The sequence below is a fragment of the Anopheles coluzzii genome, chromosome 2 (genome assembly GCF_943734685.1).
Source record: "Anopheles coluzzii chromosome 2, AcolN3, whole genome shotgun sequence".
NCBI classification, from domain to species: domain Eukaryota; kingdom Metazoa; phylum Arthropoda; class Insecta; order Diptera; family Culicidae; genus Anopheles; species Anopheles coluzzii.
In genome coordinates this window covers 39,565,781-39,587,932 of record NC_064670.1, presented here as the reverse complement: position 1 = coordinate 39,587,932, position 22,152 = coordinate 39,565,781, and the positions used below count along the sequence as shown (strand labels likewise).

The following is a 22,152-nucleotide window of genomic DNA, read 5'->3' as shown; positions in this document are numbered from 1 at the left end:
GTGCGAGACAGTGTATGCAAGAAGTAGCGAGAGAGAGAGAGAGAGAGAGAGAGAGGGAGAGAAGGAGAGAGAGAGAGAGAGAGATAGAGAGAGCATGCAAACCTTTGCGACGACCAACTTTCTTGTGTGTAATATAGTTTCCGCTTCCGGATTGATTCCAACCTTCGTTTGCCGCTGGAAGCACTGTACCGATCGCTTTCTAGAAACTTTAAGTGCCTCCTGTCTCCGCTAAGACACACTGGACGGAAATGGAAGCAAATGGTGCAAAGTTGGCCGGTTTAATGTATGTATCTGTCTTTCTCTTTTGCACTTTCTTCCGGGCGCTTGCAGCTAGTTTGTGACTGTGCGCATACAAAAGCGTCGGTCACAGACACTGTCCGGCCTTTGGCTGTCGTGTGGTGAATGCAAACAGAGGGCAAATATTCAGATTCTAATTTCCTGCTTTTCTATCGCAGACTACGAAGATGTGTTTCATCCGGCGCAAAGCACAGAACAGTTCAATTCTTTGAACTTTTCTCTCGGGGAAGTTGACGAAAGTTTGCCAGTGAATGCGTGTAGATGATCTTTAGAACGGGACACATTCGCATCTGGAAATTCATGAGTGTTTTCGTTTCATGTTGTGTTTGGGTTGGTGCACCTTGCAACGTGACAGCCTGTGCTGTAGGAGACTACACTTCAAATGACAGTTAAAATGGAACAAAATAGCCATGACGTTTTTAATGGAATATATTTATTTGTAAATTACTTGTCCCTTTTCATGTTGGAAGGCACAACATCTAGTAGTTTCTTTAAAAAAAAAAATAAGCTATGCTTCGAAAAACCGTCTGACGGTCCTACGTTGTAAACCTTTTATTAACAATTCATTGGTCGCTTAATCTAGGATTCGGTAAAAATGTTCATCAATATTCATCGGATCAGCACATCGCCCATGAATCAAACATTCTTTGCCGTACCTTCCTTTCGCTGGATCCATGTTTCCCATTGCCTAAGTCCCAACCGACGAATATACGTGCACATGTGTGCGTGTATGAATTGGAAGCAATTTCCAACAGCCTCCGCCCGTGGATGTGCAGAGCCTATTCGAACGACGTGAAATCTGTCTCATTAATTCAGTGTATCTCCTATTCGGTTTCCCATCTCGGCTAGCCGAAAAACGAGCATAAAAAAGGCAAGCCCAATCAGGCTCCATTTCTTGCTCTGCGTCCCATTTTGCCTGTTGATGGTTCCGTGCGTCACAATTGGAGAAATTTGTACAACAGCGTTGAAAGCAACGGGAAAGAAAAGTAGAAAGTAAAACACATCATTAGCACGATCAAAAGGCAAACAATGTGTAACGTTTGTCGTCCTGGCCAGAATTATATAACTGTGTATTTGTGTGTGTGTGTGTGTGGATTCTGCGCAACTTTTCAAGCATGTCTTTCCTTCTCGCGTACTAATGGTTTCGCCCCGAACTGCTAAATGGCTCTCGAATGCACGGCATGACAGAAAGCAAACAAAACACTAGCAGGGACGGTGAACATATCACACAAATACATATGAGCTTGTGGGGCAGCATATATATTTTTTTCGAGTGGCACCCGAAACAAAAGATCAACAAGAAGAGTGTGGGATAAAAATAAAGATGGCGCTTGCTAAAAGACGTCTTACAAAAGCGATGGGCGATACACATCGTTCAAGTGGATTGGAAAATGTTTTCTCATGGTGTTTCCCAATCAGCGTGCGACGTATGGTCGTGAAGAAACTGACGCTGCGATTGAAATGATCTTTGCCGTTGCGTGCTGTTTGTGCTACTTGTGAGCGTGTGTTGATAAATCCCTATAAATAGTAAAAAAAAATGGAATCCAATCGAGTAAGAGACTTGACACAGGAGTTGTCTTCAGCACCGTTGTTTGATTGGCTTTGTTTATGCCGGCTACATTTGTTGTATTTTTTGTTTTCTAACCGAATGAACGCAATGGACACTTTTGAACTATAGCCAATAAGTAAAAGATGTCTAATGTAATATGTGTTCCAATTCATCGTGTAATTGCACACACTATCTGAGGGGTGTTTCAATGTCAACACAGTGCCGGAAAGTTCAGATTAATCAGCTAAAAGCAGCCGTTTCGGAAGGTGAGGTGTAAGTCAATTGAACTTTGCACCTTAGCCGCAGCCGAATCGTTCCGGCGCGTATCCTCACGAAATGCTGGCACCAGGTTCGCATTCAATTATCACCCAAGCCGTAAATTGGTGCGACGTTTTGTTTTTACGACGGCGCGAATGCGCCCCATGCGCCACCGTGGCGCACACCGGAAAGAGCAATAAATTCCGAACATCCTTTACGGCAACCAGCCAACGAGCCAGCCATCCAGCCAGCAGGCACCTGCGTTGCTGTGTTTCTTGCTGTTTACCTCGGTGTTGCCTCTTGTCAAAACCGTCCCGAGCCATCCTTAACATTTTTCCAACCCGGTACGCTCTTTAGCTTTGGACCCGATGAACCGAAATGAACCGACAGAATGATTGGTTTTTCAGATCGATGAGCAACCCCCCTTGCCTTTCTGGCCAGAAAGGTGCGGGCAAAGTTATGGTCATGATTTCGTGAAGTTTATCCACACGAAAAATAATAACACTTTTCCCAAGACGATCGTTGACGTTCGATTTGCACTCTCGATGGGATGGGAGGTAACGTAACGAAGGTAGGTGAGTGGGTGGGTTGGGTAAACGAGTGATGGTTTCCGTTCATTCTTTTGGCTTTTTTTCTTTCTTCTTCTTTTCCATTCGGATCCATCAGAACAGTGCAGTGGCAGAAGGTTTGGCACCACCGCGCCACGGCTAATGTCAAATAATGTCACCAGCGTGCTGGCAATCTGTCGCCGATCGCACATGGAACTTTTGGCAGTAAACTTTAACCATTAAATCGAGACCGAACTTCGTACCAGACGGCAGCTGGTTTGTATGGGTGTGTGTGTGTGGAGGCTGTATGGCTTAGGGTCGCTTTTTATCTGGCTCTCCCATTTCGCCAGCATCGTAAATTTGTTAACATACAACAGCGAATGGGCACAGGTGTCTGAGTGCTTGCGTATAAACGGGTGCCTTGTTTATTAGCCATGTTACTGCTTGGTAATAGTTATTACGTTATCTGTCGCTAAGACTTATTTGCCTATGCGATAATCCTAAACGCGTTGCTTGACCTACAATATGAGTTTATGGAATTCAATTGGCTGCGGAGAGACTGTATAAAATGTTTTTTGAATAATACATTACAGTGTTGTTAATTTTTGTTTGGTAAATAATATACGTGTGATCTTGTTTATTTCCTGAGTGACATGCGCAGTTGTGACAAAGATTAAATCAATCGACTCACTTTACACTCACTCACTCACTTTTCACTCACTCACTCCTCTCACTTTACCATCAAAACTTTATTGACAACTTATAAACAAATATCATCACCGACAAGCGCGTTTGCAAAACGTGCAGCTGTACCATTATGAAAAGGAAAGCATTCACTTTTCCACCACAACACCATGCCAGAGCATGTAGCCGAAGATCTTATCAAACAATCAAGATTCAAGCATCCATACAGGATGAATATGGACGGATAAGATAAGGTCAACTTTCTAGCGAGCAGTGCAAAACAAGCGGAAAAGGTAACATGAGAAGTTGCCAAAGTTTTTCTCATTAAAAGTCTGCCTCGGACCGGAAGGAGACCGGAAAGGGGTGCACCGGGGTGGTAAAAGTTTTCTTCCTCCCGTTAGATGCCGTGTGCGCCGGGAAAAAGAAAGCTTTTGACGTTCGCGGCGTTCGGCGTAGGCTTAAACGTTAAGAGCTAAAATATGAGCAGCACAGGGAAAGCCGCGAAAAACTGCGCTGCGCTCGTTGGCTTTGAACTCAAATATTTGGTTTCGTGGTGGTACGTTTTGTTGTTGTCGTGTATATTTTTCTCGCTCCCCTTTCATGCGTACAAAGTTGTTCCGACTGATTGGCTCACCTTATTATTACTATTATTATTTTATTTGTATGTTTCAAAAGTTGGGAAAGAAGTTTTGGTGTTTTTATTGAACTTGGTGGACGAATTGTGGAGCATTATTGAGGCATGTCGGGCAGGGGAAGAAAAATGTATATATCATCAAAGCTCCTTAAACGGGAAGTTTGGCGTTCAATATACCGTTTAACGTTTTCTGTTACATGGAATCGTTTCATACGCGTGCACGGAAAGGCAAGGATGGAGTGGTGATGGTAAAGGTGAAAGTGTGTGTGTGTGTGCGTGGAGTTGCTGAACAAGGCGTATATTTTTGGGGTCAAAGGTAATACGTTCCCCCAAACGCGTTTGCTTGCGGCTTTTCCACCGTATGTATCCGTCCAGTCACGGCAGTGAAAAATTCCTTCGCATAAATTGTATGCTATGCGAAATATTGCCGTCTTCACCCTCTTATACACTTTTTTTTGGCGCCTCCGTCACAGCGAACACCGAGCGTACATGTGTGCTGGTAATGGGAACACTCAAGTCGGTGGCAGAAGCTGTCGCTGTAGTACCCCAGTCGTAGAGGTGAAGTGCTGTTATACGAACATTTTTCTTCCATTTTCCAACGTCGGTCGGGATAGCGGAACGAACTGAAGACGGCAGGGCACATGGAGAGGAGTCATTTACATGGGATCAAAGTTATGCAAAAAATATTACGCTTCCTTGCAAATTACCTTCTTCGCGGGCATACGGTGACCTTTTTTCCATTTCGGACCGTCATTGCGTTCGTTGGCATACGTCAACATACACACACATACATACGCAATTTAAGATAACTTACCTTCCTTAGGGTTTGAGGAGCATAAGAGCTAATTGTTTGCCTCAACGCACACTGAAGGATGTGACTCTCTTGGGGGAAACTTTGGCTAGAGTCGTTTTAGCAGCTCCAGTTCACCTTTTTTGAAGCAGTTTTGTGCCGATCGGAAGAAAGGGAAATTTTTGAATTCAAAGAGGATGTTTTGAAGTGCACAGACGTCTTATTTTATGGTGGATAAGTTTCTTTTCAATGGATGTAGTGTGCAAGTCTTTCTGCTTAGGTATGTGTTAGAAGCATGAGCGAACATGAATAACATGAGATGGGGAATAATTTAATGATATTTAACTAAAAAGCTGTGGAAAACTAGTGTTCAAAAGTAAATATGAGATCCAATGGAGGCGCATGGTTACTAAAGGTTTTTTTTTTACATTTCCACATTTATCATTTAAAGCATTGTTTGTTACAAATAACTTCCGATATATTTTCATAATATCTTATTCGGGAACAGAAATGGAACAAGTCCAACATATTTTAATTGCAGCAACATTGTTGCAACACAACAATTGATGACCGGGTTCAACAGCACTTACGAAAGTGGAAGCTTTTCATGCTGTGGAACATCATCACAAGTACTGTAAAGGGCCGACTTAAATCGTGTTTTTTTAATACTTTTGTTCTGAAGAGTGAGAGAGAGAGAGAAGAGTGAGTTTGTGTGAGGGAGACCAAAAAAACAACGCAGATGTGTGTACTCTGGTTCCGTTATTGTTGTTGACGGTGCCATATTCCGTTAAGTACCGCCTGCAGCTAAGTGGTGTTAAAATAAACTGCATACAGAGTGATAACCGAAAGGAAGCGAAGAGGAAAAAAAGCACATAATTTACTACATTTCGACCAACGCGTTTGCAAACGCAAGTGCAAACAAGTGGAATAAAATCACCCAAGACACACGAATACGCCAAAACACACATTCTACGTGGTTGAAGAACTTCCTCGAAAGTGATATAAAAAAGAAATCATACATACATTCACACGCGCGCATACACGTTGGAGATAATAAAAAAAGAGTTTCACACTAACGCCAACACACACACACACTCGTGCATACACATGCCATGGACATGTCCTACCCATGCCGAGCAGACTTGTCCGGCAATGGAGACGCCTGGTCGCGGGTAAATTCGGAGAACATGTTCGGAAGTGGTTTTTTTTTGTTCGTTTTATCATGGCATCCATTCACTTAAAAGAGTAGTGTGTTGGATGCTAGAGTAAAACAAAACAAAAAACAAAAAGAAACAGAAATTGCACGTCACTGTTCTTATTTCACGTTCGGTAACGAGTGTGCCCGTGAAAAGTGTTCCCGCTTTCTTATTTCTCGGTGGCCGTTACCGTGGCAACGGCGTTCTGTTCCGCTCCACACAACATACCTATAGTTTGGGGTTCGCTCAGCTCGAAATATGATGTCTTCCTTGGATGGTACACTTTATTTTCAGTTCGAAGTACTGTATCCGGTGCCAAGTGGAACTTATTTTTGGTGGCGAAACGCGAACGAAAAGAGCCTCCCTCCCGGCACACCGGTGCCCGCAAGATAGGTGCAGATGTTTGTGATGGGAGTTTTTGCACTTTCGTCCATTTGGCGAGATGTTGCACAGAGAAGAGGTGGCAGAAATGCTGTACCAACCGTTTCGGTAATAGAAGTACGATGCTTTCGCGACCGTAGACGGGATCGGCAAGCAAGCAGCACGAGTGTGAGAGCGGGATCGAGACTGCTCTGGTGCAATGTCGGGATGACAGAATGGAATGAAATTAATAATTTCGTTCGTACATTATTCGCTTCGTACTGCGCGACGAACAAAACGATTATCTGGATGGCTGTGCTGGGGGTATGATTTATTGTCTGCATTCCTGCCGGCAGAAATGCTTTTCTCGCGACAATCCAAGCACATAACCAATTAATAGGCTTTCAATGTGATGTGCCATTGCTGCTGTTGGTTCTCGTGAGTTTCTTGCGATATGGTAGAATATTTAAGGAGGTTTTATTGCTCGCGACGTTTGCGCTGGTTTTCAATTTGTGAAAAATATTTAATTTTCGTCATCATCATTAAAGATTCACGAGACAGTGATTGCCTTGACAATAAACAAATCAATTTCATTATTCTAAAAGTATGAATGTATGTATCTGACTTCAAACTCAATAATTATCTTTATATTTTCAATTGCTTCAATTGTTAAAAAACATGAATGATATAGAAATTTTACATTTTTTTAAATTTTTCAACAAATGCATGATAATTTATTATTCGTTTAGCTTAGAAACAGATAAACGATCATCTTCTGCTATTCAAAATTTGCGATTGCCAAACAAACGTATTCCTTAATATAAAAGTAAACAATAAAACATACAATTATCTTTCTTACCTCGTAGATATCAAATGTGAATGCTTGCCATTTATTTGTTTTGTAATGAGAATTATTGATAAAATATGTTCTCAGTGGTAACAATTAGTATTAGCGGTGGGTCTGATACTAGAGTTAGGTAAAATTTTGCATTTATGGCACAATTCATTTTGGCGTGGTGTTAAATTTTTAATGTAAACAATTCAAATCGTTCGTTTCATTTCATTTGTTTGAAAATAAAAAAATATGGATAAAATTTGTTCTTAGTAGTAAAATTAGTATTAGTGGTTGATCTGGTACTATAATTAGATATAATTTCGCATTTTCATATAAACGGGATGTAAAATTTTCATTTCTAACAATTCAAAACGCCATAACCATTATTTGGTATTGGATGGATGAAATGGAATCGTTACATCCATAAACCTTATTTTTCCCACATACCATTCAGCATTTGCTAAAATTTAACATTAAAAATTGAATGATACCCCTATAAAATTGATTGATATCATCAAAAAGCAGACTACCAATCGATTATGGCAGCTAAAAAATTCATATATGAAATTAATTTAATATTTACGATATTACACTTCCATTTTTGAGACACTTTCCCAAAACATCTTAAGCAATGCCAAGAATATGGTGATATCTCAATTCATAGGATGCAATGCTGAATCTGCAATGCTTATACTGCGCAAAAATCTACTGTGTACGTTGGTTATTTTATGTTTTGTTGCAAAACATAAAAATAAACTTGCATAAAGTTTCCTTAGAAAGCACAGCTTAACGACCGCTTTTACTGTACGCTTAGTGTTCATTTTCCGCATCGTGCGCGCTTGCTCGCGCGTGCAGAAAAAGTGGTATGATACAAATGGCAATAGTTACACGGACTTACATCGACAAAAGGATGGTTCGTGGAAACGGTTGCGACATTTACAAATGAGCTCGGCTCTGATTTAGTGGCTCAGCCCGTGGCTTCCCATTAGCACGGCTTGCGCTCAATCATACGGCACGGGGACGGAGCACGTACCGGTAGGCTTTACGTCCACCCGCACGTTGGTTTCATTTTGGATTGATTCATGCCAGTGAGTTAAGCCAGTGAGGAAAAATCGACGCACCGCGACGACTGCGGCGGTGCGAAGCTGGACCAGCCGATCGGTCCTACCTGGATGCTGTTTTGCGCTACCGCATACTTCCCAAGGTGATCGAATCATTGGCCACCGGATGAATGCAAACACCGCACGCAAACATTCGACCCGGCACGGAACCCCGAGGAGCTAACCGATGAGTAAAAGATTTATGATCCTCAGCCCGTCGGTTCTCGGTTCACTCCAGTCTCGCCTCGCTCGCCGGCGCTGTGAATTGATTTCGGCAATGAGTCTTCCGCGCGTCGCGTCTGAGTTTTCCGCGTGTCTGCCATAAATGTGACTGTGTGTATGTGTGTCGTTTTTTGTGTGTGTGTATGTTTTTTTCCGCGTCCAATCTGTACCGAATGTTACCGCCGGCTATGTGCAAGAATCAAATTAATGTGCCATGAAAGGACAGCAGCCGACCGGGCGAGGAAGGCAAGTGAAGATTGAAACACGAGAATATTATGTGTCTTTCGGTGAGATAAGGCTTCCGTTTATCACACGATGTTCAACATGCTGCGTAGCCCCATTTTCTCATTCATTCCCTGTGCAGCACGTGTTAGATTTGTCGGCACAGATTTGTCGGCCCAGCACAGTCGTGTGTGGTATATTGCTTGTGTGTGTGTGTGTCTCGGTGTGTTTGCGCTGGCATTTTTTTTCTGCACAAACGACGCTTTCATTAAACTGCACAACCATGAGCAGCTGCCGTTTATGGCCTATAACGACTCCAAAGTTACACCCAATTTTTATCACATTACCACACCGCTCCAGTGCGTTTCGCGCAAACCGATGCTAATATCGTTATGTCGCTCGCGCAAAGAGTGGGCTGAGCGTGGCGTGTGCACGTGTCACATACAAATTGAACATTGTTTTTACCCTTGTTTGATCCCACGGTGCCAGTTTACAGCGGATGTGTGTGTGTGTGTTTAAGCACGTATTTTTTTTGTATAGCATCCGGAACGAAGTTTTTCACAATTCTAAACCTTGCTTCCAGAGTTACACCTCTTCGCATATGGTTTCCAGCGTGGACCCTGGGTGCGGAGGTCGTGTAAATCAAATTCCAATTGCCTCTGCCACGTGGCAGTCAAAGAAAGAGGAAGGAGAAACAAAAGAATGAAGAAGAAAATATACAACAGAGAGTAACACACACACACACACACACACACACACACACACAAAACGGAAGGCACACAGAGCTAGAAGCCTCAACCTCACGCTGGGTTGGTGTTTACGAAGGCGCTACTGCTCGAACGGAAGCCAAAACTGCAATAACCATCTGTCATAATTTGGCTGAAATTAATTCCTTCCCTTCCCGGCTCGGACTAGACGGTACAGGGGAGCTATTGCCCCAATCGGTACATCGGGATGCCTGTGCCATTCATATGTTTTTGGCCTCACTTTTCGACATTATCGTCATCATCAGCATCATCATCATCGTCGGCAGCGGCTTCATGCTTCGCCTGGGTAGCACCTCGTACAGGAGCGCCATACAGAGATGATTTTCTTAGGCCACACTTTTTGTTTGGTCTCTCTACTTCCCCTCACCATTCGTCTCCGCGCTTTTGCCCTAGCCAATTTCCACACCGGAGCCATATAAGGTAATAATAATACGATAATAATAATTGGCACCGAACTAACCTTGCCGCCAGGCGCCTTATCGTAATGTGGGCCTCCTATCGAGCACACAATCAGTGCACAACGCCACACCAGAAACGGTACCGTTTTTTTTTTGTGTATATGTGTACCGGCATTCCCGTTTGGGTTTCCTTACCATTTGCCAAAGAATGGAACCCACACTAGTTTCTTTTTTGCAGCTGGTTGGGTGAGTGTATGCTGCGGGCGTTCGAAAACGACACCAACCTCCAGGGAAACACTGGCTCGGGGTTTCTTTCGTTCGTTCAATCGTTGAAAGTGAAGGGTCGAATTCCAGCGTGAGTCTCCCGCCGCGCTATGCACACGATCCGATGGAGAAGGGCAGGGTTGGGAATCTATATGGAAATAACTGAAAACAAGCTGGGCGGAAGGATCGCAAGGGTCGCGCTACATTCTAGTGATTTCAAACCACATTTATTTTTATTTTATTTCTTCTCCTGCCACACGCCGTACCGTACCGTCGGCCTTGCGGTGTTTCAGTTCGTTTTCCGTTCTTCCTTTTCGGTGAGGTAGAGCTTTTGTCAGGTTAAACGTACTGATATGTGCACATGTATGTGTGTCTGTGTGTGCGCTGAACGTTTCATCCCTGGGAGAAGGTGGTATTGAATCTTGGGAGGAATAAATATGGTAGTTGTATCCATGCGTTTCTGGCAACGGTTCGGATGGATGCAAACAAACATACGAAGGCATGGATAATGGTCACATTTCTCTTCTTTACCGGAAAAACAAACAACCAATCGATGGCAATGTAGGCTGGAGGCTAGGTAATAAATAAACTACAACACCACGAACGCTTCCCGAGCCGATGGATACTATGGTAGGGGATGTTTTGTGAAACTTTGTTAAGCTCCAATGGCCGGTATCTCACCGAGTAGAAGGAAGGTAAAATTGTCCACATGAAAATTTGAAAAATTGTTAAAACATGTTTTTCCATCATTGATCTGTATATAAGAGATAACCTCCTATGACAGAGAACACCTTTCCAGCAAATCATTTTCACTCAATTCTCTCAAAAGGCCTATTGTAAATGTTGTTTTTTGTTGTTGCTCGATCTGATGTCGACATGATGAAGCGTGCTCATTATTTCCTGTTAAATTGTCAATCAACAGAAGGAATCACAAAGCTTCTACAACAGCCAACCTACTCCTGAAACGGAAGGGTATTTTTAGACCTTTTCTCACTCTTTTATCACAATGCTACTTTTAACGTTCCTGGATCAGATCATTTTTTTAACTGATGAAAAGTTAAAGAGGGTGTCCAACAATCCCTCTCGCAGCTATGCTGTTTTTCTGCATGGGGTATTCTGGCATAATCCTGACTAATATCTACAGTTTTTGCGTTTCTTAAACGACTTTTTTCTGTTACTTTGAAGTTTTAGAGGCTGTTGGATTGCATTTGTTAAATATTTCCATCCCTCGAAGGAGTAAGCAATTGCTGTAGTTGACAATATGCCTGCCTTGCGTTCAAATCTCACATTGATCAGGGTAAACAATTATACTGATGTAACGAAATCCACATATCCAATGGATTTGCTACCTGATATTCCTGGAATGTGCTTGGTTCTTGTGGCAAATAAATAGAACTATACTTTGTGTATTTACTTGTTTACTTACTAACTCATTTATCAGGATATAATTAAATCCTTGAAGGACTATTGCAAGTGTGATAATTTAATTAATTGACTGATTTCTATGTACGAATATTGTCATGTAACAGCATATATAATTTAAGAATTTGGAAGTGTATGCAGGTGTTGAACAAATAACAATCGCATTCGTTTTCTTACGATATAACCTTATATATTTATTTTATGCAACTAGAGTATTTTGGCCTCTTGCATAGCTTAGTGAGCAAGATGTCGTGGAGTATCATTTATGTACAATATTTTGGATTTGGGGTACACATTGAAACACCTAAGCACAAAAAACAGTATGATCCTTAGGCAATGACTGCCGATGGCAGAGTAAAATAAGTTTATACTATACATAAAAGTCAATAACATTGATGACAACACATCAAGCAATACAAATAAATAAAGAAAATATTGTTCTCATGAATTTGGTTACCAGTTCAAAGGAATGTTTCAGTATAATATTAATCTGGGAAGTAAATAAAACTCTTACATATGTTTAATAAATGTTCGTTTGAACTTGCCTTTTTCTTCAAAGCTTTATCGCACTCAATGTGAATTGTATTGAACAACACAAGAATGTATGCAACGCATCCAATCGCGTTTTTTTATGGATGAAAGACAACATCGTTCTCAACCGTAGTCTGCTTGCTTGCGTACGAACGGAACGTCCTGACCCCATTCCATAAACTACCCCAAAAGCTACCTTCACATCGATGAAACAGTTCTCGGAAAATCGAACATCCAAAGGAAGCTACTTTGTAGCAGTAGCGAGCAGCAAGTAATAGCCTTACAGGACATGTTATCAATCGTGACAGCAAAGCACAACATTGCTTTTTGCAACGATCGCACAAACCATCCATTCACCCGGGGTTCATGTTTCTACACCTTTCGACCAGGAAGCTCCGGCATACCAACGAGCGAGAAGCAGAGAATCACGTTGTGGCCTGTGCCGAGCAATGCAAAATTATGGCTGCTGGCACTAACGACCGGTTCGGTTCGGTTGGACCTGCTTCATTCTAATGAACGCTCACGCCCACCTACTGTACGACCTTGGCTACCTTTTGACTCGGTCCAATCATCGGTCCCATGGTCAACCAAGAGCTTCTCGAAGGATAGCTTTTCCGGTTGGATAAGATGAAAAACTTACCATGCAGAAGACCTTGGGCAAAAGTTTCTCCTTACAGTGGTATCTAACGCTTTGATACGGAAATGGTTTTTCTTGCAACCTTTGCCGTAATAGTGGGGTGGGACGAATCAGACATTTTACCTTTTCCGCTTATGGGAGCAAACGGACCCGTGCGGTGTGCTGCCGACCGTCCCCAAAGCGTTTCAGTAGTTTGCTGTGGTCCCAATGATGTTGGTTTTTCTCTCGAGATCTAAGACCCAGCCAGCGTCTCGGTATCTGCAGTGGAGCGAGCACCATCTTAACGCTGCACTCGTGGTTTATCTGGAATGCGAATGCCGAAACGAAGAGCACGCCAAACTTCACCAAACGGCGTGGAGCATCTGGACGAAAATTGCCATAATAAAAACATTTCGCTCACCGGGTCTGGTGGCGTGCTGAGACACGGGGCAAGCGAATCACTAGTTCCGTGTAATTTTTTCTCTCTTCTTCTTGCCCTCCCTGGTGTCGCTTTCTTGCGAACTGAAACACACAACTTTGCATTCCACCGCTCGCCATCTGTGAACAAGCTGCTGGTCCGTGGCAAGTTCTGTTGCTGGTGACGTGTGCAGCACACACACACACACACTAACGCCGTTTGCTGCTTGTCGCATTATGGGCGTCGGACTGTCCCGGCTGTCCCCTATCCTCTCTAGCGACGAGAGAAACCATTTCTGCTGCCGTAGCGCTGGTGTAACAATTTTCTGCATAAAAGTTTTAGTTTTTCAATTTATTTTCCCATTACAAGCCGATGAAGATGAAGCGAGCGAACGTTGCGGTTATTTTCACATCAGCGTAAAAATGAAGTAAAATTGTTTTGCTCACATATGAGCATGCCCTAATGATGAAAAAGCACTTTGCACAGAGAGAGAGTGATAAAAAATGTAGAAAAAAATAGCGCGCGTGGCCCCTTGCGTACCTAGTCCGTTAGATGAGTTTACCGAATTCATACAGTACTTTTTTGTTTGTTCACCTCTTATTTAAGAAACGAGTCTTCCCCCATGCTTTGCTCTGTCTAGAAGGAGTAGTTAATAAATCTTTCTTTCCAGCACCTACCAGCCTGTGCTGGGTTTGTCTTTTCCCTCTAATGTCTGTAATGGCTTTTCCGATTAACGCAAACCCATTTGGCAGGCATTATCTGGACGAATGAGTTATGACAGCGAAAGAAAGTTCGCCCACCTTCTTCATCGGGCTATAAATCGTTTAAAAACAAAATGGGATGTATAAAACACGTGTTAATTCCTCCCATTTGATCAATAACACACTTTCTCATCTCTGGTTCTCTTCCTTTCTCTCTCTCTCTCTCTCCCTCTCTCGTCGCTTAGGTCACTGCAACTTGCCACCGGTTTTCACGCAAGATATGAACAATCTCGCCCTGTCCGAGCAGACACCGGTCGGGGCGGTGGTGTACAAGCTCGAAGGCTACGACCCGGAGGGCGGTAACGTTTCGTTCGGTTTGATCGGCTCAGATAACTTCATCGCCGATCCAATCTCGGGCGACGTTCAGGTGATCAAGGAGCTCGATCGCGAGGTAAGTACGGGCCGGACCGCGCATCGTAGTTATAAACCGACCGGCTAACCAGCCCAGGGACGGACTGGTAGTTTGAAGTGCAATTGCATTACGTGTGTGAAAGCCAGCGCAAGCAAAGGGACTAGAACGGGAATGGTTTGGCTTTCCTCGAAACTACTGCTGCTTCACCATAAGGATGCCGGCGGCAAAGATGACACCGACGTAGGTTAGCTAATGGCAAACGACATAAATCTTGCACGATGTCCGACCCACCCCAGACCGTACGCGTACTTGGTGCACACTGACTGGGTAGGAATTGTTACCCTTGTGCCGCAACCGTTCCCCGTGATGGTGAAAATGATGCAAACATATCTCCAGCCACACACACACGTACATTGCTGCGCTAGGTGGCATGGTAACGATATGAGTGGTTGAGCTTGCCGGGGATCATATACGTGATAAATTCTAGAGAATCGCTTCCATTGTTGCCTGTCGGCTGTGATAAGCGTAGCAGTGGTTAAATTTTGCTCTCTAACAACTAGCTGGAGAATGCACGAAGCATTGAATAGTGATCAATTATGTTCGGGCTGTAAACACTACACAATGGTGAAGATTAATGCAGCATACATCACAGTACATTGTCGATAATTGGTGTGTTGTACAAAAGGTAGACAAAACTAAGCTAGTTCGTGAAAGGCAATCACTGGTTCGTTGTTAGAATAGTTGAAAGCCTGTTGTAATGTTAAATTTGTATGGAACACATATTTAGCACTGAAAGTGATCGAAAATCTCTGTATCGTCCTACTTAACAAAGTTAATAAGCTTGAATTTTCACAGAAGGGATTTCCCCTTTTCCCTCGAACCTGTTTCGGAGTTACGTTCCAAAAAATAATTTCTCGGGGAAAAGCTGCGGTAAAAGCTCATCCGCCCATAAGACCGACAGTGAGGTAACAATAATAATGGTAATTATATTATGGAAACGAATGTACTGCATGCTCGAGTGGTCACACACGCGCACAAAAACAGTTGAAAGGGGTTCAGCCCGAGCTGCAGCCCCAGGGAGAAGCGAAGTAATATCTGCCGAGACCACATTCGATGTAAACGGGTAAGCGAAGGACAGGGAAAGAGCGGAAATATTCCTTCTCTTCCAGCTAGGAAGTTTTACGTTCTTCCGGTATTGTTGCGTCAATATACCTAGGGCACAGGCATATAGGCTTACGCATCCGGTGTTGATGTGTGTTAGCCCGGGAACCTTTCCAGCACGCCTTGCGGCAAATCCGAGGCAAAGGCAGAAGAATCTGACCTGGCAAAGAGCAACAGCCCGGCATGGGCAAGAATGGGCGTAAGAAATGTGACTGTGCGAGAAAATCTCAAACGATGATGCCTGGCCGGATTCCGACGGCCGTCGGTTTGGAAACAATGGGGGCTCCTCGGTAAACGAGCCCCGAGCATGAAAGGCTTTGCCGCACAACCAACTGAACGCAGAGGGAAGGGGGGGGGGGACCGTAATTTACGATTCAATTGTGCCCTGTTGAGTGGAACGAATCCTTCCGAAGCTTTTCTCTCTTTAGCGCCCGGTAACACTGGTGCCATTTTGCAAACGGAACAACACAGGAAGATCTCACCCTCTGTACTGGTCGCGGATGGCTTTGAGAGTAGCGCCAAACACGCTTACACACAGAGCGAATGCGTTACAAAAGGGCCAGCCAATGCCAGACATTTGGCATTGAATTGGCCGTAGGATATTTTATGAATTCAAAATGGTTCATTAATTACGCTTCGAGCGGGAGCCGCAGGCCCCTTTTTCCCGACCTCAAACGCATCGGTAAGCTTTCGGCTTTCCCTCCCTTCGGTGCCGGTCGGCAGGAATGGCAGGCGATAAGAGCTATCAGATTGACAATAAAATGTAATCCTTATGGAAGCTTTACCGCGTGCGTTCCATTTACCGCGCACCGCACGCGTGTTCAGCCGTACGTAAGCCGCTTCGCCTGCTAAATACGGGGACCCTCGACCGAGCATGGCTATTGAGCGATCAAATCGGATTTAGGCGTGTGGAGGCATGCGACTTTTTTCTCTCGCTCTCCTTGTGCTCGCTTGTGCTTCGTTCGTTTGAAGATCGTAAAGCATTTTATATCCACCATCACACGGTCGGGCGGAATAATTGTCCTTTTTTTTGCCCGAGGGGTCGATGGCTGCCTGATGGCACTCGCGGTGCAGGCTAGCCGTCAAGCATATTACACACCACCGTGCAACAATGAAAGTCATGCAAAATTCTCAATTAGATTCAAAGTAGATCTTCTCGGAAAACATTTGCTTTTCATCTTGCCGTAAGTAAAGCGGCATTTGATGTAAAATGTCAGTACACGTGCTGTAACTTACCCCTCCCTGCTCACCGTTGCCGTTCTGGTACGGCGCCTCGCCTGGCTCGGTAATGAACACTTTCCAGGAATGTTTGCTAATCGCTGACCGGGGTCACATTGTGCACAGCTCCCTTTGCGCTGTGCAGTTCTGGGAAATCCCATCCAGCCGAACACCCAACGGCCACCGGTGTGTCGAACGTCTTGTTTACTGGTGTCTCGGACGTTTAGGTACGGCACGACTGGTGTCGGTGATGCTTGGTTGCCATGGTGCACGGCCGGGTGCTGTCACACGCGGTACGCTCCAGTAGCTGCAGCAGTGCACAAAACAAACACAGCACAGACTGACACAGACCGGCGTCGGCATCTTCATTAAACGCTGAAGGCATTTTGTCCGTGCCCGCCTTGCTGGGCAACATGGAAATTTAAGGAATATGCATATTACTGGACTGTTCCAACGTTTGAGCGAAGCACAAACAATTGTGTATGAAATATTCATAGTAAATTGGAACATTTAGAGCACGGCTAAGGTATGCGTTTGTTCGGAGTGGAATGTTAGCTGAACCTTTGTGCAAAAGGCACGCATTGAAATGGATGCGCAATAAGACGACGCACTAAGTGGTAGCAGGTGTACAAACATCCACACAGACACTGACAGGGGTTTGGAAGAAAAGGTAGCTTCTCGGGTCAAATGAGATAACGAGGGCCGTGAGAAATATGATCTCTGGTCCAGTGAAGGAGGCTTAAGATATTTTAATGTCTCTGAACGATATTTGCATTTTATAATGGTGTTGGCTTCGTCATTGGCATGTTGTGCACAAAATGTTATAAGGTAGATTTGCGATAAGAATATTGTTGTTAACTATTTAATTTCAGATTGTGTTGGAAAAATGTTACAAAATTTGATAATTTTCAACCGATTGAAAAGGGATTGCTCAGATATACTTCTAAAATTCCCACAACGAAATGATCATTCGAAATGCAATTTGTTGAAGCTTCCAAAAAAAAAACAAAGCCCCATTTCAAGTTGTAGTATTACACCACAAAACGTCCCACGCATGGCCTATCGAAACGATCGCAAGGGAAGAGCATGCTTACGCTTTTGATTGAACCGGAAGGAAACAAAAAGTATTTCAACACATGATGCAGCACTTCCCCCTGCAGCTGCACTTCCCCAGATGCTTTGAATTCGTTCGATTTCTTCCCACCACCACGGTCCCATTGAACCTTGTGCACGTTCGTTTCAACCATACAACTCAAACGGCTCGTAACCGCGTGGAAATCCGGCACACGAAGAAAATGAGAATCGGAAGTGCATTTACCACCAGCTTCGTTTGACGCTTGATCTATATGCTAATTTTCTGCTCGTCTCTCTTTCGGATGGGGCTCCATGAGAGGATACGCAGCTGGCGACGGAGTGAAGGACCGACCGTGCGTGGTGATGGCTGGGGCAACGGCAGCAAGCACCGTACGTATGCCACCACGGGACCGGATGATGTGTCGTTCAATACCGAGCGACTATAGAAAACGGGTGCAAATTAGGAATCCATTGAATCCTATCCCAAAACGGGACGATGGGTGTGCAGAGGATAGTTTGTGGAAAGTTTTACAAAGAGTTTGAGGTTTGAGGTTTCCGTGGTAAGCCGCTCGAATCGCATGGTAAAGTGTTTTCTTGACCATAGATTTGTGCGCTTAAGTCTGCGTTCCATTTGGGAGCTAGAGGGAGAGAGAGAGAGAGAGAGAGAGAGAGAGAGAGAGAGAGAGAGAGAGAGAGAGAGAAAGAAAACGAGAATTTGCATGTGTGAAGTTGGAACTGAATAGTTGAAGTTTAATGAGATTCAAAATCCAATCAAGACGTTGAAGCGCGTGATGGTGAAAAATGTTTGCTTCAATATGTTTTATTGTTCACACAATTTCATAAAATATATCTGTACACTGTTTTTTAAATTATTTTTTGCCATCGTTACATATAAGAACGCTCGAAATTCTTCGAACCCCATCTAAAAGGCAACCCACTAAATACTACATGAAAGTACTAAAAGCCTATTTTTCACAGAGAACTGTGCATCACCCATAACCTCGCCCATTATTCTTATCCTAATCGCTGATGCGATGGGTATTACGCTATTGAGTTACCAGGTCATAACAAGAAGGATAACGAGAGTTCGACGTGGAGATACCATTTCAGGATGGAGTTAATCCTTCAATCCGCTAAACGGAATTCCACCCTTCGATTGGCTGCGGTAAAGCATGCCGTCCCTACGCACCTTCTCCTCGTGTGGGAACCGGAGCTTCGTTCAGGCTTCAGCATCATTCAATCATGCTACAAGGGACCAGGAACAGCTCTAAATAATTGCTACCTTTTTCGTTTGTCTTTCTCTCTCCCACACACACGATTGCTGTCTCAACCAGTCACTATGCACTCGGCAATATGTTCTTTTTGTTGTATAAGATTCTCTAATGGATTGAACCGTTTTTGTGCCCGTTCTAAGAACAATGTTTCTCTTTTGAAGCATTTATGTTTGCTCTTTTGCCGTACGTTTTGCCTTACAGGAGCATGGCAACCGTATCACACTACCAGCCGAAACAATGGCCAACTGAACACACTTTAAAATACTGAACAATGGTTCTGGTGGAAAATCGCTTCGCATCGTTCCTCTATTGAACGTGTTACTTTGTTCGGAAAGCCTCAAAGGACACTTGGTTGTGCTTCGCTCAGGATGTTCGAGCCCCGGCTCTCTCTTGGCGCTAATCTTTCCTGTAGTGCATTCCGCGTGCGGGTCAGGCTAGGGAGCAAACAATACAAACGAACCAAAAAAAAAAAAAAAAAAATGCACAAACACGCGTTACCACGGAATCGGCCCTTTGGGGGAGGGAAGCTTCGGAGAAGCAAACGGCATGGGAATAGCGAATCCAAAGCGGATCCATCTAAAAAAGGTGAGGAGGAACAATGGAACAGGAATCGCAGACTAAACTACATCGCCTAGGAAGAGCTGAGGAAATGAGCTGAGAAGAGCTGGATAAGGGGTTTGGTATCTATTTGAAATGTTTTGACGCAGCAGAGCAGCAACGCATTCCTGTCCACCTGGGGAAAAGCCCTGGAATTTCTTCTCGGGGAATATTCGGGGAAAACCCATCACGTCACAAGCTATGCGCACCGACAGCGAGGCAAACGTCGTTGGTTGCGCTAGCCGGGCTGTGGCTGAGTAGGGAGGGTGGGCGGTGACAGATTGCGCTTTGCTTTACGGGATTCCAGTAATTGGCATAGCATTTGCGCTGGATTTCTGTTGCACATGCCCGGGAAAAGATAAACTCTGTATGTGTGAAAGCTAATGTAACGAAATTTAAAGCACCAAGCCAACGGGCAATGCACCATCAATCATAGGATGGAATTGAAAGGTGCGTTGTGGGTTTTATTCTGGATAATGTATTATTTCTCTTTTTTGTAATGCGTTGGGAAACGTGCAAAGTAACTTCGAGATTAAACGGCTTCATAGAGTTGGTAATATAAAGCTTTAGGAGAATTTTTCAAATGATCTAACAATCTACACTATAAAGAGAAGGCACTAGAGGTATTTTGTTTGGTGGGTTTAGCTGCTAAAGAAATAACTGAATAGTCACACTGAATATATATACTCATATTTGATCAATATGATACTATTTCCTCACTTTTTTTATTTGTTAAATGAGAAATTTATTTGAATTTGCCAGTTGCCCCTTGTAAATAACAAGCTTCCTGGATATTTATAAAATCACTTAAAAACATCCTTTCCACCTTGATAGTTTTTTTATGTTTGCTTCTCTAACTTCTCATGAATTAGTTTCCCTTTTCGGCATAATTCGATGAGAACAAGTTTAGATAGGGCACAACATACATCTGGTAGCTAGCTTCTGATCCAGCAAGGAAAAGGCTAACCAGTAGCCGATGCTTCTCAGAAGCCTGCTCCAAAGTTTGGTTCAGCGCTAGATTTACGTGGTAATGCTTGTTTGGACCATGAGCCGTGGGAATGCTGTTCCAATCCTTGCCACACGCGTACGTAGAATTGTATCGGTGAGCCCGCAAGGACTGTTGGTATCGGGGCGTTTCCATTCCCATCGTTATCGATCGCTTCAGTAGATGTTAGAACAGTTCTCTTCAAAAAGAGGTGGAAATAAAATACCAACAAGCACTACCACCAGATCATTCCCACACACATACACATACCACCCATAATCTCTTCTGAGGGTCAATTTTGGCGAGTGAATGATGTTAAAGCGAATACAGGGGAGGGAAGAACAACTTGAACTGGATCAAAAAAGCAAAAGCAGCATCGATGTCTTCCCATACCCACATACACTCTCTCACACACACACACACACTGCTTGTACTCTGGCACGACAAACAGTTCAATGGCACGAACGAATTCGATTTTTCGTACCGAACCGGGCTTTCGAGCGAAGAAAGGATCAATAAATTGGAAAATAAAATTAATATCGACAACTCAGCATCCCGACCCGGTCGAAGTGTGAGCGGCATTTGGCGCTTACCCCGTTTGCCTCGACACACAGACAAATGTTCTTATACCACTCGTGTGTGTGTGTGTGTTTGTGTGTGTGTTGCTAGTTTCAGTAGGAACCGCCGGTGTGCGCACATCCGGAGCACCGACACTGAAAAATATCTTCACATGTTTTCACTTCGGTACGGTTCTTCTGACGAGAAGAATTTCCCACTCCAGCCCGATAGTGCCGCCGTCCCTTGCCCTTCGGTGTCCTTCGCTTCAGAAACAGCAGATTCCACTCCGTCAACCAATTTAGTGCAGCGAAATGTTGAACTTCGCTCGATGGTTCGTGCGATGTAAGTTTATAAAATTGATTAAATGGCTGAACGCTTTCGGTTTTGGAGTGGCCGGGGTACGAACCATGAGCATGTTTGCACCAGTAGACTGGTCCGTCAGCCTAGCTGTAGGAATTTCGCCAACCATCGTGCCATAATCGAGTGATTGGACACAGGTAATTAAGTTATGGCTTGCGAAAATTGCCATCCAACACAAACACACACAGCATCCTTTATCCAGATAAAAAGCGGTATAAAAATGTCCAATTTCGATGTCGATGTGCCGTGCCAAAGCACAACGATGGGATAAGTTTTCAGTGTGTGTGTGTGTGTGTTTTTTTTTTTTTGAGTTGGCGGAGGGCATTTGGCAAACGATAAATGTGAGACGACAGTGCCCTTGTATTCTTGAGGGCGCCAGTTTACGGCCGCCACTTTCACAGGCTAATGTTTGCCCTGAGGTCAAAGCCGGCACTCGGCGAGCGAAAAAGCACGCTGAGTGAAAATTCAATATTGGATGGATAAATTTATTTAACTTCGCATCGGTGCCAACCGTCAGCTTCGTATCGTTCTGCGATGTGTTTTGCGACTGGTTTCGCATGAGTCATGGATGGGTTTTGGTGCACCTTTTGCCGCTTATATTAGTGCGATCCGTCGTGTAGTGGGTGGGAAAAAATGAAAGCAAGAAAAAACTACCCAAACACCGAAACCGAACAGAGACTGATGGGGAAAGAATTTTATGA

The 22,152-nt window shown here is 43.9% G+C and overlaps 1 protein-coding gene across 7 annotated transcripts in view; it reads left to right on the top strand.

The window, feature by feature from the left end:
• Window positions 1-22,152, top strand: part of LOC120947233 (cadherin-87A) — a 135,386-nt gene that overhangs the window by 80,977 nt on the left and 32,257 nt on the right. For all 7 annotated transcript variants that reach the window (XM_049607698.1, XM_040362387.2, XM_049607695.1 and 4 more), the window contains one exon: window positions 14,058-14,263. In XM_049607698.1, the coding sequence (XP_049463655.1) occupies window positions 14,058-14,263 (206 nt within the window). The remainder of the gene's footprint in view (window positions 1-14,057; window positions 14,264-22,152) is intronic.